Here is a 26,529-nt window from a genome sequence, read left to right as displayed (position 1 = left end):
CTATTATAATGATATACCTCTGATATTTTAGTTTTTTCAGAGATAATCTTTTTTTCAAAATTATTCCCTTCCTTCTTCAGCATTGTGCTTTTATCAAAATTATTTTGTGGTACCTTGAAAAACTTTTTAAAGTTTTTTTTTGGGGGGAGAGGGCACATTTACTACACTTATTTTTTACTCATCTACTCTTATTTAGGCATTTTCATTTTCTTAAGGAGATCTAATGTAAGTCAGTGGTTTGTCCTTACTTCAATCAAGTTCAGCAGGAAAATGTTTGCCTATGATTCTTTGAATTATAAAAGGTTATCATAATCTGAGTTTTATATTTTCTTTTCTCGAATTTGTCCTTTCAAGCCAATGAAGAAGATACAGTATATTCCATCACAAAATGATAGATGAGATTTTTCCATATGAAAGCTGAGGGCTGACAGACCAAAAACACAGGACTGCATCAATACCTGTAATATTGGTTTAAAAAGGAGACACTGAAGAAAATCATTTGAGAGCAATGCAAATGTTTTTTGTTGTTGTTGTTGCAAATGTTTTTTAAAACACTAGGATTACTAAAGATAGTGAAAGGGAAATATAGAAAAAGGATTTCTTTTGCCTTAGAAACTTCATTTTATTTTACACATATTGTAGATATTATACCTTTTAGAAAGCCTGTTGAAACTTGATTTGAAACATTATTCATAGATGTTTACCTCTTAATGAGTCAAGCTGAGAATGTCCAAGCCTATACATTTAAGTGCAGGATTGGACAACCTTCAGAACCATTTGACTAGAGCATGAGTAGGTAAGTGAAGTCTATGGTCTCTAATTCATTCACATTTGCTTATTCAATAATCCCATTATACATATATATTTAGGAGCCCACTGAGCTCCTACATGGGTAAGGCACTATTCTAGAAGCTGGAGATACAGCAGTGAATGTGTCTGAAAACAGACATGGAACTTATATTCTAATTAGAGGGGAGAGAAAAATATATAGAATGTAAGATATAAGTGTTATAGAGAAAAAGCAGGGAAGAAGGGCAAGGAATGCTGGAGGTTTTAACTAGGGTGGTTAGGGAAGGGCTCTCTAAGAAGGGGACATTTGAACAGAGACATGAAAGAGATGAGGGAGTGAGTCACTGTGGATAACTGGGGGCAGAGTATTCCCAGCAGAGGGAACAGCAGGTAGAGGGAAATCATGTTTGGTCTTTCAAACAGCAGTAAGGAGACCAGGTGGAGTAAGCAACAGGGATGTAGGCAACAGGGATGTCTATACAGGAGATGTTGTCAAGAAGCCAGACCACATGTGGCCTTGTTGGTGACTGTAAAGACTTTTAGCTTTTACTCTGAGGGAGATGCAAAGTCTTATTTGAGGATTTTAGACAGAGAAGTGATGTAATCTGGGTTATGTTTAAAAAGGACTACCCAGTCAGCTGCTGAAAACAGACTATAAAGGGCCAAGGAGGCAGGGAAATGGTTTAGGAAGCTATTAGAATAATCCAGGCAGTAGATGCTCGTAGCTTGTGCCAGGGTGATAGTGGTAGAAATGAGGAGAAGTGGTTAGGTTACAAATTATACTCTGAATCATTCTTTCCAGGGTTAAAACAATGTATTAAATTATGATATATTTACTATCACATCAAAAAGAATATAATACCTAGGAATAAACCTACCTAAGGAGGCAAAAGATGGGTACTCAGAAAACTATAAGATACTGATGAAAGAAATAAGAGATGCCACAAAGAGATGGTGAGATATACCATGTTCTTGGATTGGAAGAATCAATATTGTCAAAATGACTATACTACCTAGAGTAATCTACAGATTCAGTGCAATCCCTATCAAATTACCAATACCATTTTTCACAGGATTAGAACAAAAAATGTTACAATTTGTATGGAAACACAAAAGACCCTGAATAGCCAAAGCAATCTTAAGAAAGAAGAATGGAGCTGGCGGAATCAGGCACCCTGACTTCAGACTATACTACAAAGTTACAGTAATCAAAATGGCATGGTACTGGCACAAAACCAGAAATATAAATCAATGGAACAGAATAGAAAGTCCAGAGATAAATCCATGCACCTATGGGCACCTAATCTATGACAAAGGAGGCAAGGATATACAATGGAGAAAAGACAGTGTCTTCAATAAGTGGCACTGGGAAAACTGGACAGGTACATGTAAAGGAATGAAATTAGAACATTCTCTAACACCATACACAAAAATACACTCAAAATGTATTAAAGACCTAAATGTAAGACCAGATACTATAAAACTCTTAGAGGAAAACATAGGCAGAATACTCTCTGACATAAATCACAGCAAGATCTTTTTTGATCCACCTCCTAGAGTAATGAAAATAAACAAATGGGACCTAATTAAACTTAAAAGCTCTTGCACACCAAAGGAAACCATAAACAAAACGAAAAGACAACCTACAGAATGGGAGAAAATATTTGCAAATGAAGTGACCGACAAGGGATTAATCTCCAAAATTTACAAACAGTTCATGCAGCTCAATATCAAAAAAACCCCAACCCAATCAAAAAAATGGGCAGAAGAGCTAAATAGACATTTCTCCAAAGAAGACATAGAGATGGCCAAGAGGCACATGAAAAGATGCTCAATATCATTTATTATCAGAAAAATGCAAATCAAAACTACAATGAAGTATCACCTCACACCAGTCAGATGGCCATCATCAAAAAATCTACAAACAATAAATGCTGGAGAGGGTGTGAAGAAAAGGGAACCCTCCTACACTGTTGGTGGGAATGTAAATTGGTACAGCCACTATGGAGAACAGTATGGAGGCTCCTTAAAAAACTAAAAATAATAGAGCTACCGTATGATCCAGCAATCCCACTCCTGGGCACACATCTGGAGAAAACCATAATTCAGAAGGAGTCACTGCAGCACTATTTACAATAGCCAGGACATGGAAGCAACCTAAATGTCCATTGACGGATGAATGGATAAAGAGGATGTGGTACATATATACAATGGAATATGACTCAGCCATAAAAAAGAATGAAATAATGCCATTTGCAGTGACATGGATGGACCTAGAGATTATCATACAGAGTGAAGTCAGACAGAGAAGACAAATATCATATGATATCACTTCTATGTGGAATCTAAAAAATGGTACAAATGAACTTATTTACAAAACGGAAATAGAGTCACAGATATAGAAAACAAACTTACGGTTACCAAGAGGGAAGGTGGGGGGACAAACTGGGAGATTGGGATTGACATATACACACTACTATATATAAAATAGATAATAAGGACCTACTGTATAGCACAGGGAACTCTACTCAATACTCTTTAATGACCTATATGGGAAAAGAATCTAAAAAAGAGTGGATATATGTATATATGTATATAACTGATTCACTTCACTATACAGCAGAAACACAACATTGTAAATCAACTATACTCCAATAAACATTAATTAAAAAAAAAAAAGAAAAGTGACTTTCCATGAGAGGAAAAGATATAGAGTTAGAAAGGAAAAACAGTCCAGAAATGGCTAGCGATTTTCTTCCTTATTTTGTCCTGTCTTCAAACATAAGAGCAAGTAGGCAAGCAAACAAATGCTCAGAAAATACTGACCCTCATGTATGTCTCAAGTCCATATGATTACAGGAAAACTCACTTACCTGGATTGAGAATTCCTATGGCATTACTTTGCAGCTGATATTTCCAAAGACAGGTGACATGTTATTATAGGCAGAGTTACTTGGCTCCCTCCTATGGTCTAGGTCATTTTCTACACTTTCCAGGTATGTATTATTTGCAAGTCACAAAGCTTAGTCTTCTGATACTCTCTTATTTAATTTTCACCATTCTTGATGCATCTCCAACACATCACTTTTTACATTCTTTTACACATCTGCCTTTCTTTTTATTTATTTATTTATTTTGCGGTACACGGGCCTCTCACTACTGTGGCCTCTCCCGTTGTGGAGCACAGGCTCAGCGGCCATGGCTCACGGGCCCAGCCACTCCGCAGCATGTGGGATCTTCCGGACCGGGGCACGAACCTGTGTCCCCTGCATCGGCAGGCAGACTCTCAACCACTGTGCCACCAGGGAAGCCCCCTACATCTGCCTTTCTTACTATACTCTGAGTTCCACAAAGGCGGGGACCGTACCTTATTCATCTTTATATCTTTAGTACTTGGATTACTGCCTAGCATGTAGTAGGCAACCAACAAATTTTTGATAAATATAGAAAGTTTATTCAGATGGTGGAACAGTGGAGATGTTTTTGAACAAAGGCAGAACTAATAGTTATTAAACAAAACCAAATATTTGAATTAAGGAAGTCTTTAAGTCAAATCTTGGCTTAATTATTCAGCTCAACAATTGTGTTCCAGCCAGTCTTATTTCTGGCCAGTAATATCTCAATAAGACTGTGAAAAGGATAAGAGGTGATACTTGTACTAGGTACTCTGCATTTCGTGCTGGAAATCCCCATGATTAAACTAAACTTAAAAAAAAAATCACCAAAATTGAACTAAAAAAATACTAGTTTTCAGTTTTATGTATATATTTGTTGAGGAGACAGTCACTGGGCACTAATGTCTATGCGAAAACCTACACAGCTTATATTGAGTTCTCATTTTTAAAATAAACTTTCGAGTTGCTAAAAATATTTTCGTATACAGTGATACTTAAGAGATTCTTTTTTATGGAATCAAATATTTAAAGAAAGGAATCAAGTGAAATATATCCTATGGATTATTTTCTCCCACTACATTTAAAAATCTGACTTAAAGCAGTGACTCAAGTGCTGAGCGCCCCACAAATAGATGGCATTTTATTCTTATAAATGATGGTTAAAGGAGTTATTTAGTATGAATTGGGATAGAAGACTGAGCAGGAAATTTGAGAAAAAACTGCTGGAGAAAGGAAGAAAATTCACGTTCAGGTTGCAATTATATCTAATGCTGATTAACTCACTCATTATGCTTTAATGTAAAAGGGTGACAATCTCAACAACAGAGACTGCCAAGGCTGAGATGGTCTTTTGTGAGAAGCACAGTTCTATGGTATCACAGACTTGGTTCTGTGGCTGAAAATTAACAGTCTACAATGCTTTGCTGATCCTCAGAAATTCTTTGAAGAGCTGAAAACTTTTTAAATAAATTATATTTATTTTTATTTGGAAAATATTTTTCTTCGTCTATTTTATAATGTATTGATATTTTAAATATCGTAAGTTTATTATCAAAGTTGTTTATTAGATCCACAATATCTGCAGGTTTAAGACAGAAACTTGAGAGGATCTTCTGAGAAGGAGTTAAACTGACAATGTCTAGACTGTCAGTAAGTGAACTTTCTCTATGTACATTCATGAAGTACAGCATCATTTTAACTTTGAGACCTTGGGTAAACCCTAAGCTTACAATGTCCTGGTTTTCTCTTTTGTAAAATGGTAGTAATAATAAATAGTATCTACCTCATATGATGGTAATGAGGATTACATAAATGACTCTGGTGCAATCACAAAAATCTACTGAGCACCTACTAAGCACTGAGGATACAGCAGTGAACAAAGCACTCCCACTCCCCCTTAATAGGTAATGAACTTAGCATAGTACTTAAAACACTGTAAATACTCAACTAATTATAGCTATTGTTATCTTGGTAATGTCAGATATAGCCCACAGAATGGGACTGTATGTGCAAGATAAATGTGTATAGACAGTTTAAGATTCTTGGTTTATTTAAAAGCTATCAGCAAGAGGAGAGAGTCTGTGGTAGATTCAAAATTGGGATTCTTTACATACTTCAGATTCTCTTCCTTTGGGAGGTACCAGTGATCCAGGTAGACTTTAGTAGGCCTTGAGTCATCTGTCTATCCTTTACACTGCAAAACTCCGGAATTTCACCCAAATACTTTTACATAGTAGTTAACAAATAAAGAGCTTTCCAAGCTGAGTTCAGGAGTCATTATAGCAAGAATGTGAGTATGACTCATGAGTTTTCATTACTAATTCTCTTTGCACATTTAACTGGTACTCTGGCATTACAGAGATTCTGGTGTGGCTATAGGGGTGTATAAAGCAAAAATGGAAGTTTCTTGATCTCCTTAATTTATAAGAGGTTAGGGCATCTATAGTTACCCAGGGCTTCATAAATCCCAGTAGGTGAGAAGATGAAAATGACAAAGAAGGGTGGAGAACAGTATTGTCAGAGGGTTTTAGCTTTAAATGAGTCAAGGATACCTACACAAAGAGGGAGGAGAAATGATTTAGAAGTAGTCATGGCAGGTGAGACAGAGGCTGATCCTAATCAACCTAATTCAGAGGTATGTGGGTCAAGAGAGAATGAGCAGCAAGCATTTGAGAAGGTTGCAAGGGAAACAATATTTTCTGTGGAGGACCAGGTTTCAAGACAGATTTAAAGCATGTGTGGGAATAGCTGAATAGTCCCAGCAACCAGGGGCCAGAATGAAACTGCTCCCAAGTGAAACCTCATGAAGACCTTCTGGGATGGTGGAAGGACTTCAAGTTTCTTCAGAAGGAGTCAGTGGAGCCCAGGTTGGATTGGGCTCCAAGGGAATTCTATACCAGGTGGGCAGGCTGAGAAAAGATCAATTCATGTCCAGAACTTTCATCATGTAATTAAAAAAAAAAACAAAAAAAACCCAATGCTAGGTCTTGGTAGATTTAGGAGAAAGGGTGATGCCTTCTCTGAAGTCAGCCACAGTCTAACCCTATCTTAAAAACTTATATTCACTGGGGTTATTAATCCTCAAGGCCATTTTAAATAAAGAGTTTAACATACATTAGAGGCCAAAATTAAGAAGTTAAGCAGAATGAGCTATAGATTTAATTCACAGTTAATTATATAACCTTTTACAAACCATTCTTAACTGTTCTGTACTATAGTTTCTTATTTCAAAAAAACTGCTCATGACAATGTCTGAGCCTCTTCTGTTATCACACGCAAATTAGACCATACCTATAAGAGTCCTTTGGAAGAAAGAAGTTAAAAAATATGCTTTTAAACCTAACGTCCAAACTAGAAAATCTTTCTAAGAAATTATAATTGACAACTCAATGCAGAGAACAACAGAATAAAACTGAGACAACTTAGAATTTACTATTTTTAAAACTTAGTAAATATTGAAATATAAGTTTAAACTACTTTGGAATGAAATGACAACTTCTATCTCTATAACTTGTCTTAAGACTCATATTCAACCTCACTAGGGGCCTAAGAAATATAAATTAAAACAGTAAGATATCATTTTCTCCTTATCTGATGGGACAAAAATTTTAAAGATTGATTACAGCTAGGGTTCAGAGTACTCTTAAACACTGCTAGCAAGTGGATACACTGGTACAATCTTTTAGAACAATCTGACAATATTTATCCAGAGATAAATGTACATATACTTTAATTACACAATTCCATTTAGAATATGACTTACCAAAATACTCTTACATGTATGCAGATATATAAAAAGGTGTTTACAGCAGCAATGTTTGCTTAAAAAAAAAAATGAGTAACAGTATAAATCTAAATGTATTGGTAGAGAAATGGCTGGGTAAATTGGTAAAAATGGAATAAAAGTTAGCCATGAGAAAGGTAGTCTTTATGAGCTGACAGAGACACATTCATAAAGAATTAAGTGGAAAAAAAATTAACTTATAGGACAGTGATCCTATTTTGATTTGTTTATAAAGATCCTTTAAAAACTACAATCAATAATTCTTTTATTATTTACACAAGAAACACATATACCAAATATTCATATTCTAGTTTGTCTTAATCTGAAATTCATCCCAACAGAAAGTCGTATTAATTTTTTAAGCAAAAGGCTCTAGGTACAATTCAATATAAGGAAAATTTTAAAAATATTTGTGCTTTGTATCATGTCTTTGGGAAGCACAAATTAAAGGGAAAAAATTCTTACTTTTTTTTTAGATACTGACTTCTATAAGCCCTTCTGGTTGAAATTGTGACTAAAATCCCACAGACATTTATAATATGATGCAAAATGACGTCTAAAATAACAATGTGCTAAAATTTAACATGCTACAAGTAACTGAAATGTCTTCTAAGTTACTTTTGTCTTCTTAAATCTAAAGAAAGATCTAAGATAAGCACATTTAAAGTATTGGTGGCTTGTCCTTCTTGCATGAGAATATTATACCACCAAGAGCCACCAATAAGCAGCATCAAGGCAGGCTTCATATAGACCTTTGTATACAACTGTTAAGTGTTTATATATATATTTTCATCTAACTATGAATGAATAGGTACACAAATTTTACATGTTATTTATTACATACCTCTTTAATTACAACCCGTACTTTGGCAAGCACATTAAGCCAAAGAAGCCAGCACAGGTTTACAAGATTTATTGATGCTGCCTCCTGATGAACCCATTCAGTAGGATCCCTATCCTGAGATATTAGAGCACTGATTTACATGATCAGTGGCCAAAGGGACATGACTATCATTATACACAGTGCATAGTAAACGTGCTTTTAAGTAGGCTGGCAGATGGTTACAGATTGGCACAATGCCCCCAAAGTCCGACAAATTAGTTACATGCAGGATACTCACATCAGCATAGTGGCCTATCATATCACATCTGTCACACCGTTTTCTCCAGGAAGGTCTTTCAAGACATCTGTGAGTAGAAGACATAGGCAAAGAACAGTCTAAGCAAAAGCGGGCCGGACAGGCATACTGGAGGTGTCCTCTCTCGGAGCAGAGGCAACAGGAGCGGACTTTCTATGTGGCAGACAAACAGAAAATCTCTTTAGCAAAATACTTCAGTCTCAAATAGAATGCTACTGTTTCTTTTTCAGTATAATTCCATAAAAAGTTATTTCCAATTTGGGAACACAATGAAGGTCTTGAGCATAATTATAAAATCAAACAAAATGTCTGAAATCAGAGCTTTAACAAAACCATCTGTATCCTGTTGGTTGCCAAAAAGGCTTAGTCTGCATGTACTATCATCTGGCATCTATTTCTTATGCCTCGTCTTGTAGAACACTGACAAAGTGGAATGTGTCTGAGAGGGAAAGTAGGATGATGAGGATCTGGAAGCTAGGTCATAGGAGCAACAGATACAGAAAGAGGCTGCTTTGCCAGGCAAAGACAAAGAGGAAACAAGAGAGCCATCTCAAATATTTGAAAGGTAATCATTTGGGAGAGGAAGTTGGTAAGGGAAAGAATATTTGTTAAGGGCTTACTAGTGTCAAGAAATGTCTAAGGGGCTCCCCTGGTGGTGCAGTGGTTGAGAGTCCGCCTGCCGATGCAAGGGACACGGGTTCGTGCCCGGGTCCGGGAAGATCCCACATGCCGCGGAGCGGCTGGGCCCGTGAGCCATGGCCGCTGAGCCTGCGCGTCCGGAGCCCGTGCTCCGCAGCGGGAGAGGCCGCAGCAGTGAGAGGCCCGCGTACCGCAAAAAAAAAAAAAAAGAAAAAGAAATGTCCAAGAGTTCTGTGTTATTTCAAAGATTGATGTATCTGTTTAACATAATTTACATCAATAAACATTTATAAATGCCTAAAATTATAATTTTCTAACAATGAAAATTATCCCACAATGAAACAAGCCGTGTCATAAAGTAGAACGGTTAGAAGTGAAATGAGTCTCAGGAATCAATCTGATTCAATCTTCTCATTTTATAGAAAAGAAAAGAGAAGCACAAAAGGTGAAATGATTTGCCTAAGGTTGTACAACTACTAATGGGATGCTGAAATTGATTCTGGCTGTAGATTTATTGTTCTTTACTACTACTCTAGGCTGCGACCTACATAAACATGTAATATGAAATTTAACACATATATTATATAACATTTGAATTGTAAGGTTATAAGGGTTCCAACCCTATGATTTTGATTTTAACAATGTGGAAAGACACATTACATATTTCACATACTTGTGGAAAGGGGCAGTTTTTTGACAAATGGCCACATTTGTCACAATTTCTACAGGTAACGTTTTTGTTGACTGAATAGTATCGGTGGGTCCATCTTCCAGATGTCCTTTTTTTACCTATCTGTGCCTAAGGGAAAAAAAAGATCAAGAATTAAAATTATTTCACTCTGTTCAAGAGAATTAACAGTCAAAATCTGTTCAATTTAGAACTTAGAAACAGGGAACTTTGTATTCTTAAAAGGAGTTAGAAAAACTTAAAAGGGGTGCCATGAAAACAGCTCTACTTTTTGTCTGCCCATCTCCCCTATTCTTTTACACTTCTCCATATGGTTCCATTTCTTTTTTATCTTTCTCTACTTACGGTTCAGGTCTAGTAGGGGCACTGAAATGCATCATTTAGACATTCCAGTGGCATTCAGAGTCAAAGATATTGCTGACATATATCTGGATATATACCATATTTTTCTGAATGAGAAACTTGCTTAAACTTTTAGTTAGGGGTTGGTGTTTTTTATGATTTTGTCCTTTATAAAGTTATAAAACCACATAGTGACCAAATACATTCCTTCTTTTGAACAGCCCAGGGTTACTGCCTACAAACTGGATTTTAATTTCTAAGAGAGAATGAGATAATTTCCTTCCCCTAGAGTCCTTTTAAGATCCATTCTGCCTACACTGATCCAATTCTAGCTGTCCCATATTCTAGCCAAAATCCAGTATCTTGCAAGAGAACATTAGCAAAGCATATCATATGGACTATTTAAAGAGGAATACCTAAATGCCAACCATGCTTTTATCTTGTTTGGTACAATTCCATCTTTGAAAAAAACTTTCATCTTTTACTTGTTATTCTGCTGAACTGGCCAAGTAGGCCTCAAAAGGAGACACAATCTAATTATCTCTTAACATTTTCCTTACACCAAGTTGTAAAATTACTCTCTTTTCTAGCCATCTGTCATAATTAAGGCTAATAATTGACAAAGACAAACACCTGCCACATCCTAAATATAGACTAACCATTTCCTTACACTGAAGAAGCAGTTATTTCCGGTGTTGATCTTTAGTGGTATCAGGCAAAATGGGCTGAGAGGACTTACCATAGCAGAGAAGAAACAAAAGGGAAAGGGGACTAGATCATTATGGCAATTAACTGACTGACAAAAATCAAGGCTGAAATAGGCTTCTGAAAAATTCAATCACCCATAGACTAAAATTAAACTTTTTCTTACAAGATACTTGGACTGCTGCTACTTTTAAAAAGCTTATTAAGTCATCATAATGAAGTGAAACTACACCTCAAAGAAAATTATTATTCTATTATTCATAACTTCAGAACTGTTTTGATTTTACCTCAATGTCTTTGTCACTGATGAACCAGTTTACACCATCTTCTCCTACAAAACAAATAAAATGTTACTAGATCTTGACACCTTTAAAGCACTTGATTGACAATAAATTATTCAATCTGTCAGTATTGAAATTGAACCCCAAAGGTGTAGTGAGAAATGTGAACCCCTTAACATCTTATCTTGACACCGTCATTATTTGTGTGGCTCTGAACAAATAGTTAACCTCTCTTAATCTCAGTTTCCTTACCTGTGAAATGGGAATAATAGTATTTTCCCTGTATACCTAAAAAATATTGTGCGAATCAAGTGAGATACGTGAAAATGCTTTAAAAACCATCAAACTATAAACAAATATATATATATATATATATATATATATATATATATATATATATATATCACTGAAGGGACCAAAAACCCAACAGCAGGTGCAGAGAGAAATCTTATCTGAACTTCCCTTATCTGACTAAAAGCCTGCTTTGTGAGTCAGCTGCCACAGCCCCTCTCCCCAACCCAGAAGTCTCTAGTCAGGAAAGTCACTGACCTTGGGTACCAGGACATTCCCCCAAAACTGTGTAAACAAGCACATCAAAACCTTCTATCAGGGCTTCCCTGGTGGCGCAGTGGTTGAGAGTCTGCCTGCCGATACAGGGGAAGCGGGTTCGTGCCCCGGTCCGGGAAGATCCCACATGACGCGGAGCGGCTGGGCCCGTGAGCCATGGCCGCTGAGTCTGAGCGTCTGGAGCCTGTGCTCCGCAACGGGAGAGGCCACAACAGTGAGAGGCCCGCGCGTACCGCAAAAAAACAAACAAACAAACAAAAAAACCTTCTATCTTCTGAAGCCCTAAATCCTCCCTTTTGTTAAGTTAGTATACAACCCTTTACCTTTGGCTATTTAGTGAGTTACTCATTACTGATGCTTCCACCCTTGGTCTTTTCTCCTGTAACTCTCTCTATTGTCAGTTAACTCGCAGGCCCCCCACCATTCAGACCCAAGTAGGTAGAAGAAAGGTTTTTCCTTCCAATATCAGTATTAACTGTGTCCCTGTGTCCGCCAGCTTCTCACTGTAACATTTTTATAAGGTGGACTCTGAATACTATCTCATGATTAGAGCTAGAAATTTAGCACTATATTTTACAACATCAAAAATAGTGAAGTAAAAGAGCAAAAACAGAAGGCCAAATATCCAGAAGACAGTGACCAACCTAAAAATATAACTGTAAAAACCTACGGGGGTGGGAGCCCTACATTTTTCTTTATCAGCTGTTTTCTTCTCTTTGCACTGCCCCTTTACAAACTTGCAAATGGCTGCTATTCCCTTGGTCCATCCATGGCCAAGGAGGAAGGGACATATGACTAATGCAGAAGTTAAGGTGTCAACAAAGGACTGAAAGATTTTTTCTTCCCCCAAAGCAAAGATTTCCTCCTTCCTCCTATCTACTCTTCTTCTCTATCTCAAAAACACAAATTGAGCTTGACTCTTCTTTGAAAGGAATTTTGAAGAGACATGAAGTAATCTACATTTTCCCAGGCCTACCAGGAGTAAGTGTCTAGAGATACATTTTAAAATAAAATACCTTTACTAAGAAAACCAAGAGGCTGCTTTACAAAAAGACCAATCCATAGGAGAGCAGAGATGCTGTGCTGATGATTATTTCCTTTGTAAAATTCGGAGGCTGCATCCATATACTGAGAGTGGAGAATACATTAAATAGCAGCAGCTTCATCATCACCATCCATGCTATTATTCTTTCATTCAAAGGATTCATCTAAGGAGCATGCTTTGCTGTAACTTTCAAAGCTGCCTTTTGTACCTCCATGTCCTTCATCATTAAAACTCAAAATGACCACTTAAAATCACTTTAATTATAAAACTGGCTTAATATTGTCCTTAAAAAAGGAACTCCCAAACCAAGGAAATGCAAAATAGCAACTGTTACCACCCCCAAACTCCAATAAATTTACACATGAACAGAGAATATTGAAAGAAGGAAAGGTTTACAAGGGAGATCAGCTCCATTTAGATTGTTTTAACATACCCGTGGAATTCAACAATATTCTAGGTTACATACTAACTCCTCCTCGACAAGCTACAGTATATTCTTACTGTAGAAAATTTGTCAGCAAGTACACAAAATAGGCTTCAATTACAAATGAAATCAGATTTCTGGGTGGTAAATGAAGTAAAGACATCACGAGGAAAATATAAGTCAACTCTTGGCCCTACTCATGGTTCAGTTTTGGTTCTACCCTAGCAATAACTGACTCTAATACCTATCCTGTTTGCTCCTTAACTCCAAATCCCAACCTAATGAAAGCTTTGTCTAAGAGCAACTCATTACAACTTCCACCGGCAGCCAATTCTCCACTTTGCTCAATTTCTGGTAAGGGACTTGTCAGAAATGTGGGCTCCAGACTTAACCCTATCTCTTATTTGCTGTGTGGCGTCGGGCAGGTTATTTACCCTCTCTGGGTCTGTTTAGTAATGGGTTGGATAAAGTGGTATCTATGGTATCTTCTAGCACTAAGTTTCTGTGATTCTATCAAATTTTCATTCATTACTGGAATCAAATACATTGTTACTTAGCCTACATTACCTAAATCCTCCAGGTCTTTGCAACCAACACAGAGTGTCTTGCCTTAAAGACAACTTCCCACAGGGCCTGGGAGCACCCATCTTCTATGTGTACCAGCCAATGCCACAGAACATAAAATGGGATTGCCCTAAAGTGTAAAATTAGGACTGCCCTAAAGATGCCTAATATCAACTCTTACCTGCTTTATAGCCTTGTCTTGCTAAGATCCAGGACTATGATTCTTTTCAGACTTTAGAACTGTAATCAAAACAATAACTGATAACTCTCTTTGCATTAAATTAGCTGTTTAACAAACATGTATTGAAAGGTTACAATAAGCAAGGTGCTATAGGGTAAACAAAACTGTTAAGAGCTTATAACTTAGGCAAACACAAAAATATAAAAAGAAAAGGAGTAGGAGAGAACCAAACAAGATACTATGGTAAATTCAGAGGAAGAGCAGATATCTGAATTTAGGGAGAAAGGGGAAAAAAGTCACAGAAGGCTGTGCCATAAAAGAAAACTGTATTGAGGTATAATTTACATATTATAAAATATACCCACGTAAAAAATACAGTATGATGCATTTTGACAAACGTACACACCTGTGTAACCACCACAAAAATCAAATGTAGAACATTTCCATCATCCCAAAACGTCACCTTGAGCATATTTGCAATCAGTCCCCCACCCGAGGCAACCACTGATTTGCTTTCGCTCACGACAGATTCATTTTGCCTGCTCTAGGACTGCATAGAAATAGAATCATACATTATGTACCATTTTGTATATGGCTTCTTTCACTCTGAATATTTGTGAAAGTCATCATTCATGTTGTTAGGTAGTAGTAGTTTGTTCCTTTCTTACTGCTGAGCAGTATTCCACTGTGTGGCCACAACAATTTGTTTAGCTGTTCATCTCCTGAAGAACATTTAGGTTGTTTCCAGTTTTTTACAATTATAAATAAAGCAGCAATAAACATTCTAGTGAGACTCTTTCTTCTTACTTGACATAAGTTTTCATTTCCCTTGGGAAAATAGCTAGGAGTAGAATTATTAGATATGGTAAGTATGTCTTTACCTTCATATGAAACTGGCAAATTTTCCCAAAGTGATTGTATCATTTTACACTCTTATCAGCATTGTATGAGAGTCCCAGCTAGCTTCATAATCTCACCAATACTTGGAATTTCAGTTATTTATTTAAAAAAATTTTATTGATGTATAGCTGATTTACAACACTGTGTTAATTTCTGCTGTACAGCAAGGTGAATCAGACATAAATATATAGCCACTCTTTTTTACATTCTTTTCCCATATAGGTCATTACAGAGTATTGAGTAGAGTTCCCTGTGCTATACAGTAGGTCCTTATTATCTATTTTATATATAGTAGTGTGTGTATGTCAATCCCAATCTCCCAATTTATCCCTCCCCACCTTCCCTCTTGGTAACCATAAGTTTGTTTTCTATATCTGTGACTCTATTTCTGTTTTGTAAATAAGTTCATTTGTACCATATTTTTAGATTCCACATATAAGTGATACCATATGATATTTGTCTTCTCTGTCTGACTTACTTTACTCTGTATGATAATCTCTAGGTCTATCCATGTCACTGCAAATGGTATTATTTCATTCTTTTTTATGGCTGAGTAATATTCCATTGTATATACATACCATATCTTCTTTATCGATTCATCTGTTGATGGACATTCAGGTTGCTTCCATGTCTTGGCTATTGTAAACAGTGTTGCCATGAAGACTGGGGTGCATATGTTCTTTCGAATTATGGTTTTCTCTGGATATATGCCCAGGAGTAGGATAGCTGGATCACATGGTAGTTCTATTTCTAGTTTTTTTAAGGAATGTCCATACTGGTTGTACCAAGTTTGGAATTGTCAGTCTTTTAAAATTTTAACCTTAGAATGGGTGTGAAGTAGTATTCATTATGATTTTAATGGGCATTACTCTGATGAATACAGTGAATAAAGCCAGTTTTACTGCCTCCTTTCCAATCTGTATGCCTTTTCCTTCTTTTTCCTACCCACTGCCTTATGCAGGACTTCCATTATGATACTCAATATTAGTGGTGACAGCAGATAATCTTTGCTTTGTTCCCAATTTTAGGGAAAAAACATTCAGATTTTCACAATTAAGTATACTGTTTGCTGTAGATTTTTCATAACAGGTTGAGGAAATTCCTTTCTATTCCTAGTTTCCTGAGTTTTTAATATGAATGTGTGTTGAATTTTATCAAGTGCCTTTTCTCTATCAACTGAGATAGCCCATGGTTTTTCCTCTCTCTCTTAATACAGAGAATTACAGTGATTTCATTTTCAAATGTTAAACCAACCTTGTATTCTGTGATTAACTCCACTTGGTTAGGATGTATTATTCTTTAGAATATGCTGCAGAATTCAACTTGCTTTTATTAAGAATTTTTACATCTGTGTTCATGAAGGATATTGGCTTATACTTTTCTTATAATGTCTGTCTGGTTTTGATATTGGTGTAAAACTGGCCTCACAAGAGTTCGGGAAGTGTTGGGAAGAGTTTGTGTAGGACTGGTATTATTTCTTCCGTAAATATCTGATAGAATTCACCAGTGAAGTCATTTAGGTTGGAGTTTTCCTTGTTTGTGGACCAAGAATTTTACTTGTAGGAAGGTTTTAAAACAGTAATTCCATTTTTTAAGTAGATACGGAGCTATTCACATTTCCTATTTCTTCTTGGGCCAGTTTTGATAATTTGTGACTTTCAAGGAATTTGTCTAAATTGTTGAAATTATTGGCATAACGTTGTCCATAATACTCTCTTATTCTTTTCCTTTGAATAATCTAATTTGTACTTATGCCTATTCAGTAAATTTTTTATCTCAAATATATATTTCAGCTCTAGAAGTTCCATTTGCTTCTTTTTTATACCTCTCATTTCTCTTATTCTATTTCTCCCTTCCTTTAAATTTCAGAGTACATTTTTAACAGCTGTTTTAAAGTCCCTGCTGCTAATTTCATATTCTCCGTGATTTCTAGGTTTGTATCACTTGACTGATTTTTCTCCTGGTTATGAGTGACATTTTCCTGCTTTTTTTGAATGCCTAGTATTTTTGTTTTCCCCTTGGTTGCTACTGAGGTACACTGTTGAGTGTCTTTTTTTTAATTAAAACAATTTAAAATTCATTTATTTATTTTTGGCTGTGTTAGGTCTTTGTTGCTGTGTGCGGGCTTTTTCTAGTTGCAGTGCGAGGGCTTCTCATTGCGGTGGCTTCTCTTGTTGTGGAACATGGGCTCTAGGCATGTGGGCTTCAGTAGTTGTGGCACGTGGGCTCAGCAGTTGTGGTGCACGGGCTTAGTTGCTCCGCGGCATGTGGGATCTTCCTGGACCAGGGCTCGAACCCATGTCCCCTGCATTGGCAGGCGGATTCTTAACCACTGTGCCACCAGGGAAGCCCCTGTTGAGTGTCTTGATTTTTTCTTACTTTAAAAAGTGTGAGACTCTGTTTTGACACGCAGTTAAGTAATCTCCAGATCAGCTGACACTTTTGAGACTTTTAAAGCTTTGCTAGGGTAGGTCCAGAGTAGCTTTTACTTAGGGTTAATTAAGCCCTACTACTAAGATGTATCTTAGTAGTGGGGTCACTACTGAATGTCTAGGGTGTTTAACACAGTCTCTCCAATCTGGCAAGTAAGAACTCGGGTTAAGTTCTGGGAATTGTTTGGCTTCCAGTAGGTTTTTGTCCACGTCTAGTGGAGTTCTGCCCTATCCATGGGCAGAGAACTCAGTATCCTTGGTATTCATCGGTACACCCCAACGCAGATTTCTGGAGTTATATCCGTTTCAGCTCTCTCTCTCTCTCTCCAGTACTATGCCTCACAAACTACAGCTTCTTTAGCCTCTCTGAACTCTGATCTCTGTCTTCTCATCTTAGTGAGATGGCCATGTTGTGCCTGGGTTCCCTTTCTTAGCACCATGATGCAGGTTGATTGTAGGGTGCACCTCCTTCATTTCCATATTCTCATGTATCATGGTCCAGTACTGCCTGCTGTTCAATGTCTGAAAATGTGCTAATTGATCTGTAGTTAAGTCAATCCACTAAAATTTTTCATTTCATTTTTTCATTTCAAATATTGTATATTCCAGCTCTATAGGTTCCCTTTGGTTCTTTTTTATATCTTCCATTTCCCTTCTTATTATATGCCTCTTTCCCTTTAAACCTCTGTATATTTATAATGTCTGTTTTAAAGTCCTTGTCTGCTAATTTCATCATCTCTTGTCAGGAGGGCAAGTCTGGTATAAGTTAACACAATATGGCTGGAAGCAAACATCTTGAATAGGATTTTAACAGGTGATGAAGGACACAAGTAAAAAGGAAAGGCACAAGCAACATAATGAAAGAGGTAAAAGGATACAGCAAACAATACAGGTTGATTGGAACAAAGGGTGTGATAATTCCTTTACTAAGAATTTTCACCTTTTTATATATAAAGAATACTGAGAATTAAAATATTATTACTTAGAATAAGCTTTTTACCTGAAACACATAGGAGGACTTACTAATTAATATTAAATCTATTCTTCCAACTAAGAAATTTTACTGATTAATATTAAATCTATTCTTCCAACTAAGAAATTTTCCATGTCTTTCCTCTTTCAGTTTAACTTTAAAAGTCTTGACTTCCTACTGTGTGGAGCTTTCCAGGGAATAGTACATCAGGCTTCTTTCTGCCAGAGTAGTACTCTTGAAAGCAGAGATAGTAAAACAGTATTACAGGGTGGTTTTGTTAATACTATGCAAGAAACAGAATATTTCCTGTCTTTTGAAATAACTTCAAGACAAAAAAGCAAACCTCAAAGAAAAGTGAACCCATAAGCTTACACATTTTACACATTTTCTCCTATTTCTGGAACTATTCTGCTATCTTTATTTCTCCGTTCCTCCTTTCCCTCCTTCCTTCTCTCTCTTTCTCTCATGCATAAACATCTTTCAAATTTATATGGTGATGGTGACTTACAGTCTATAAATTGTTTAAAATACATATTTCATCTTCAGAACAATCCTGTATGGTTACACAAATGTTCATTTTTAAAATGTGTGTGCTTTCTACAAAAAATTGCAATTGTTGCTTTTGTGAAATATAGTGCTAATGTAGCTACTTACCCATAAGACTGCACTCAATTTTCAAAGGATCTAAGGAAGAGTTTGGGCTAGATTTCTGAGGAGTAAAGCCAGTTCATGCTTTGGTTCAATTATACTTAGTCTGCCTAAATTTTTGTGGGTGGGAATTGGTGAAGATCATCTCTTTGCTGGGAAAGCAGGCACAATTATAGAGCTGGTTCTCTCTACCTTTCGGGATAATTTGACAGGAAGTAGGAGTTAGTGAAATGTTTTTCGTAAGATCACCAAAGATTATAGAAGATTTCACTTCAGCATATCTAGTTGGTCATTTTCAGTACAGGAGCCAGGTACTAAGAAGAATCTTTTCCTGAGCCTAATACACTATAGCCCCTTCTTACACGGAAGCCATAGGTGCCTTACATTTTCTACATATCCTAATTTCTAACATCTAAAATTTTAAGTCTCATTACAATTCAGTGAAGAGGTATATATTTATGATTTTCTCCACATACAATGGACTTGAATTTAATATTCAGCAAAGTAGATATAAGAAGTTATTTTGCTACTACTAATTATTTAAGAACGTAAATGTAATTTTCCTCAAAGTATAAAATGTTTTCATTTAATGTAGCGTTGAGTTAATTTTCAACAAATATTCACTGAAAATCTCTCATGTAAAAGACAGTGTAGGAGAGGGAAGGATGACTAAGACATGGTGCTTGCCCTCAAGGAACTTATCATATAGTAGAGTAGTATGTACTATCTTGGGGCTAAAGAATCTAAAAAGTATTACTGTGTTAAGTAAATAACCATGATAATCTCATTTTTTAAAAATAGGGTGGGACGTCCCTCGTGGCACAGTAGTTGAGAATCCACCCGCCAATGCAGGGGACACGGGTTTGATCCCTGGTCCAGGAAGATCCTACATGCTGCAGAGCAACTAAGCCCGTGTGCCACAACTACTGAGCCTGTGTGCCACAACTACTGAGACTGCGTGCCACAACTACTGAAGCCTGCAGGCCTACAGCCTGTGCTCCACAATAAGAGAAGCCACTGCAATGAGAAGCCCACGCACCGCAATGAAGAGTAGCCCCCATTCGACGCAACTAGAGAAAGCCCATGTGCAGCAACGAAGACCCAACACAGCCAAAAATAAATAAATAAAATTAAAAAAATTTTTTAAAAATAAGATGATTTAATTAACATGAAGTTTTTAAAAAGATTGAAAGTCTTCTATTATTTGGGATATGGGTTATTTAACAAGAAATACTGAATTCTACCAATGATCAATTAATTAACTTAGGATGACTGTGTCACCAAAACAGTCTTCATACAATATTAAGTATGTCAGTTCTCTAGCAACTGTTTTCTCTCCAAATAATTGGTGAGTCTATAGACAGGCTCACAGATGCGGACTGGGAAAAAAGAGACAATGGTTGGTATATACCTGCAATCCCTAAGGAACCTAGATTTGGGGCATTCTCAATACCTTTTCTCTCACTTGCAGTATACAGCCAAAACTCTGGCTCATATGACATGGCATTCTTTCACTACATTAAAACACACTGAGGGACTTCCCTGGTGGTCCAGTGGTTAAGACTCCGTGCTTCCACTGCAGGGGGCGTGGGTTCAATCCCTGGTCAGGGAACTAAGATCCCACAGGACACATGGCGCGGCCTTAAAAAAAAAACCAAGAAAACAACAACAAACAAAAACCAAAAACCCCACAAAACATAAAGAATATCAATTGAGGTTAAATAATTTGGCAGTTATAGCATAAAAGACAAATCAACCATATTACATTTCTAAATTTATTGCCCACACTCCCTTTTTATATACCTAACATTTTAAACTAAAAGGTCCTACTGTTTGTAATTTAACACTTCTAGTGCTTCCCTTTTCTGTACTTTTGGTCATTTTATTCCCTTGATCTTCAACACCATAACCCTCTTTGCCCAATTTTCTACCTAACTCAGTCCAATTTCCATGATTATAATTTTTTTTTTTTTCCCTGCAGGGTTGCTTTCCCTCCAGAGGCTGGGGAAGATCCATTTCCTGGCCTTTCCCAGCTTCTAGAAGCTGCCTTTACCTTCAAAGCCAGCAGCAACACTTTTTTTTTCTGGCTACACACGCGGTTTGTGGGATCTTAGTTACCCAACCAGGGATCGAACCTGGGCCCCTGGCCGTGAGAGCACAGAGTCCTAACCACTGGACTGTCAGTGAAGTCCCATGATTATAAATTCTGAATATTCTGTAAGGCTCTGCTCTTCACATTTAATGAGTATATGGATAATATTCAGTACATTTCTCATTTGACCTCTGTGAGCAGTCAACAATTTCTTGGCTGATATAACGAGCTACTTTCCTAGTTCTTGTTCCCCTTTACAGTTTCTTCTTCCTTCAGTGGCCACTTGGTATATTCCATTCTTTGTCCTCATTCTCATTTTACATTCTTTGTCGCAGGTTGTCATACATGGCCATTGAGAGAACCACCAAACCTGTATTTCCAGGCCCAATCTTTTCTTGAGCTCCTGATCTATGGGATATTGGGATTAGATATCTTATAGGTAACTCTAACTCGTAATTACTAAGAATAAATTCTTTACCTTCTCCCCATTCCTTGCATTTCTCTCTTAAAAACAAACCCTACTTCTCCTCCTTGTATATTCTCTCAATAACTTGTACCACACTTTATTTTCCAAATCAAAACCTCAACTCTTCCCTTTCACCTTTCATACAATTGCTCACCAAATCTATTCATAATAACCTCAATGCCATTAGGCTGACCCAGAGACACTTAATTTCTCACCTAGATTATTAAAATAATTTCTAACTATCTCTAGTACCACAACCCATTTTTGCCTTCCTCTGTTACTGGAATAATGTTTCTTTTTCTTTCTTTTTTATTTAGGGTTTTGGTTTTTTTTTTTAGGTATAGCTGACATATATTAGTTTCAGGTGTATAACATAACGATTTGATATTTGTATATATTGTGAATGAAATAATGTTTCTAAAGCAGAAATGTGAAAACATTCTGCCCTGAATGATCCCTCAATGCCTGCAGAATCAATGTAAAACTCCTCTGTATGTCACACAGTGCCTTCCAAGATTTGGCCCTTACCTATTTCTCTGGCTTCACCTTCCTGATGCCAATGCTTCAGCTATGCCTAATACTTTTCCCAATGTGTCCTCTTGTTCTCTGCAACTATGCTTATGCATGTATTCCCTGGAACACAAGCCAACCCCAATTTCAACCACTTGGAACTAGGACTTGGTCTTCAAGTCTCAAATCATGTGTTACCTCATCCATTGATGTCATCCCTGATAACACCTCAAAAGCACAGATGATCACCCTCAATTTTGTAACATCCTGGACTTTAACTTGTCATTTCTATCTTTGTATCATCCACACACCAAAGCATGATTCCTTAGTTGTCGTCATAGGTACTCATGTTTACTGAATGAATTACCTAAATAACATTTCCTCTTTCGAATTCATTCGGTAGAATTATTTTCTCTCTCACTCATAGTCTAAAGCAGCTTATTTGTATCTCTTAGGCTATTGAGAATTTCTGAACTTTGTATTAAGACCTATATTAATAAATATTTTATTTCCATCACAAAATTGTAAGTTCTACCTAACTATCCAGTTATCAGCATATCTTGCATACTGTGAATGGAAAAAATTTAAAAGAAAAAGGAAAGAAAAGGAAGCATATGTAAACATGCTTACATATATGCTCACACAAGTAAACACTGTTCTGAACTGGGGTACATTAGCCAATAGATAATTTTATAGATTGTCATTGTATAAATAAAAGTTCAATTGATAATTCTCAATGGCTAAGGAAAAAACTTGGAATTTCTGTAGAAAGCAACTCTAGAAACTAAAAAAGAACTTTAAAAAAATCACTGTTATCAAATAAAATTACTTGGCAGACACAGGATTCACATGTAATCTAAGATAATTGGACATTTATAGATAATCCTGCCTGAGCTAGCCAGGGTTTACGGATTAAAGATCACAAAGATGAAGCTGCAAGATATTTGTTATATTCTTTCCCGAGTCTAACTCCACTATACCAGATTTCCCCCTGGGATCTTCTCACTTTTAATAAGCAACCAAATCAGCCACAAATGAAGTTACTATTCCCAACTTCATCAGTAGCATCTGTTATTTCAACGGAAACTTTTGAAATACACACAATGCCACACGCAAATCCCCTGAGGGCTGAGCCACTTTATTCACATGTATTCTTCTCAAACTGCTCTTTATTTCTGTCTTGGTTTTCTCTTATTTATACTTTTCCATTTAACACTGGTCACAAAACCATTTCGTCATTAAATTTTTGCATTGTGTAACTGGCAATAGTTTAAATAAAACAATTTTAGTAGAATTTGCAAGTCAGGCATCAAATTGTTCATCTTATTTTAAATCATATTAAATTTACCAGAAATTTTATATTTTTAAGTGTGTGTAAATGATAAATGGGGATTTATCTTTTCTTTTTTTAGAGGTATAGGAGGAAGAAGAAAGAGGAAATAAATACAGGTGCTTAGCACAGGGTTATACAGAGCTCTTGCAAAGTTTATCAGTCATATAAAGGCTTTTGTGTATCCCCAAAGACACACACAAGCGCGCGCGCGCGCGCGCGCGAGTTCCCTCTCATCCCCCATTCCCTCCACCCCAAGGATTTAGTCAATAAACCACCTGCTTAAGAAATACTTGTTTAGAAATAAAAGACTCCTCAAATTACACTAAGTAACAAGAACAGAAAAGGAAAAAGTACCAACAGAAACAGTAAATATGGTGGGATTATGGGAGTTGTTTTTTCTTCTACGATTCCTATTCCCCACTTTCACCCTTTCCTGTCCAAAATATACAATGTGGACATTTGAAACATCTGTAAAATGACAAGCACATATAAAACACATCCAGATTTAATGAAGAGGCTACTTTTTTAAAGATATTATAGGTTTCTAGAGAAGATTTAAAGGCTATATAAATTTGGTATCTACCTGCTGGTAAAAATTTAATACCAATCTGTAAGCTATATTCTTTCAGCCATCCTTCTATTCAACATTTGTCTCCCTCCCAAATCCTTTTTCTTTTTCTTTACCTATCATTAACTTTGCGTGTGAGTACATGTATGGTCTTCAATGTCTGGTTCTCTCTTCACTCTCTCCTTGGTGAAATAAGTCACTCCAAAACAATTCGTTTTTACTATTTTGCGGGCTCATATTTTCTTCAAACCTCTCTCCAGGCCTTAAGAACAAATATGTCCCGGCTTACATTTATAACTGTTTACAGGATGTATCACAAACATTTATATTACAGTCATTGCAAACATAACATATCCAAAGCACTACTCATCTTTACAACCCCACTTGAAACTGGCTCTCTTTCTTCCCTGCTGTTATTAATGACTCAAAATATAGGTTTGTTTTCATCTTAAGCCAATATTTCACCCCATTATCCAATCAGGCCAGGTCTTAAATTCACAGTATATTTCTTTAAAATATCTTTCCAAGCCAATACGTTGGTTTCCTTCCAGTCATCACCATTTGTTCACCACCTCAGATCTAGGATTTCTGCATTGTCCCCGTGCCTTCAACTTCAATTGCTACATACCAGATAAGTTTTCTCTTTAAATTCATAATTTCCTATTTTATTGCTAATTTTTATCAAAGTAATACATGCACATGGTATTAAAAACTCCAATAATACTTTAAAAAGTGTAAAAACAGCAATTCTCTCCTCCCTACTCCAGCTCCCACTCCCCAGAGGCAAGCAGTTTCAATTCTATTTCTTTTGGTATTTATCTGCATACTTCTAAATAATGTTCATCCTGATATTTATGGATTTATCTATTTTATGCATTAATATCTAAATTCCTAATAAAGTAAAAGGGGGTTCAGTTTTCTTGTAACAATCTATCTTTCTTTTCCCTCCATCCCTCTTCTCAGGTTAATATTCAATTTACGGCTGTGTGGTAGTACACTGTTTCTCCTCTGATACAATTCTTTAATTTTCCTGTATTTAATACTGCCTAGCTGTTTCAGTTACCTGCTCTGAAAAGTCTACTTACTACCATGCCAGCCACTAGCACCTCATCTCTTTACAAGGCCAATGTTTAGTTATCTTCATATCTCCAGTATTAGAGCAGCGCCTGCTGCATTATACTAGGAAAAACAGTCATCACCATTCCTCACCTGGGTCTAACAGACCCTTTAATAATTTAAGTCATTTTACAAATAATTTAAAGAGAAAGTGATAGAAAAACAACTTTATTAGAAATCTTAATAAGAATTTAAACATGGCAAACCCCAATTTTTATTTTATATTTTCCTATTTTGAAGTTAAATATACCTGAAATGGATAACATCCTAGAATACAACTAACTGCTCATCAATTGTCATGTATGAACTTGGAACACACCCATTTTGTAAATATTAATACCAGATTTCAAATATATCTCTTTTTTGCTCCATAATTACAAAACGTTTTTACTTTTAGATTTATAACCACCAATTAGAATGACCAATCCATTCAATTATTTTCACTTCCATATCATCTATTTCCTTCTAGTACCTCTGCATACACATCTGCCTTCAGCATCTGTCCACTTGAAACAAACCATATCAAGTGAATTGTGGTACACAAATATCATAAAATATGAAATCATACAGCCACACATCATTTTATCAAAGCATGACGGTACAGATTCTTGTCATAAAATATTGTGTGGCAAAGAACTTCCTGTTGTTTGACTGACTAGATGAGAATACCCTATTTCCTTTCTGTACTTAGAAATACATTGTTCATTCACCAATTCTTAAGATTGAGAAAATTCATCTGTGATATCCTCTAAAAAAAGCATAGTCTGAGACTTCACTTAAAAGGCCAAGTTCATCACATCATTAACGGCTGGGTACTACAACTTGTCTCTTTGCATTCATGTTCTGATTCATCTAATAACTGTGAAATGTCTTCCTCTGTTAATTTTCTTCTATTTGCCAATTTGGGCAGAAAATGTAAAATTCCGAATTTTCAACTGTGTTCAATGAAAGCTTAAAAAGATGGTGCCTCCAGACTTCTTTCATACATTCATGAAAGATAATGCAATACTTTGGGCATCAAAATAAGGAAACTGGGCTTCCCTGGTGGCGCAGTGGTTGAGAGTCCGCCTGCCGATGCAGGGAACACAGATTTGTGCCCCGGTCCGGGAAGATCCCACATGCCGCGGAGTGGCTGGGCCCGTGAGCCATGTCCGCTGAGCCTGCGTGTCCAGAGCCTGTGCTCCACAACGGGAGAGGCCACAACAGTGAGAAGCCCGTGTACCGCAAAAAAAAAAAGTAAAAAAAAAATAAGGAAACTGAAGGATGATGAAACAGTGAAGATTTATTTCACTCTTACATCATCATTCTAGGCAATTCCCTCATTCTTCTGTTGTTTTTTTAAATTAGTTTTTTTAAAAATTAGTTTTACTCTTTTTTAACATAGTTGGAATAATTGATGAGTAATGATGAAATTATTCTTAGGATGATGAAATAGTAAAATGTTTTAAG

The 26,529-nt window shown here is 36.4% G+C and overlaps 1 protein-coding gene across 5 annotated transcripts in view; it reads right to left on the bottom strand.

The window, feature by feature from the left end:
* ZCCHC7 (zinc finger CCHC-type containing 7) overlaps positions 1 to 26,529 on the bottom strand; it is a 298,145-nt gene that overhangs the window by 104,418 nt on the left and 167,198 nt on the right. For all 5 annotated transcript variants that reach the window (XR_012332595.1, XM_033858289.2, XM_033858287.2 and 2 more), the window contains exons 3-5: positions 11,268 to 11,311; positions 9,919 to 10,044; positions 8,589 to 8,759 (exon numbers count right to left, since the gene is read on the bottom strand). Coding sequence is in view for 4 of the 5 variants with exons in the window: in XM_033858289.2 (XP_033714180.1) it covers positions 8,589 to 8,759; positions 9,919 to 10,044; positions 11,268 to 11,311 (341 nt within the window). In the remaining variant the exon portion in view is untranslated. The remainder of the gene's footprint in view (positions 1 to 8,588; positions 8,760 to 9,918; positions 10,045 to 11,267; positions 11,312 to 26,529) is intronic.

This window comes from Tursiops truncatus, chromosome 6, assembly GCF_011762595.2.
Source record: "Tursiops truncatus isolate mTurTru1 chromosome 6, mTurTru1.mat.Y, whole genome shotgun sequence".
Lineage (NCBI taxonomy): Eukaryota > Metazoa > Chordata > Mammalia > Artiodactyla > Delphinidae > Tursiops > Tursiops truncatus.
This window is presented reverse-complemented; position numbering and strand designations above follow the sequence as displayed.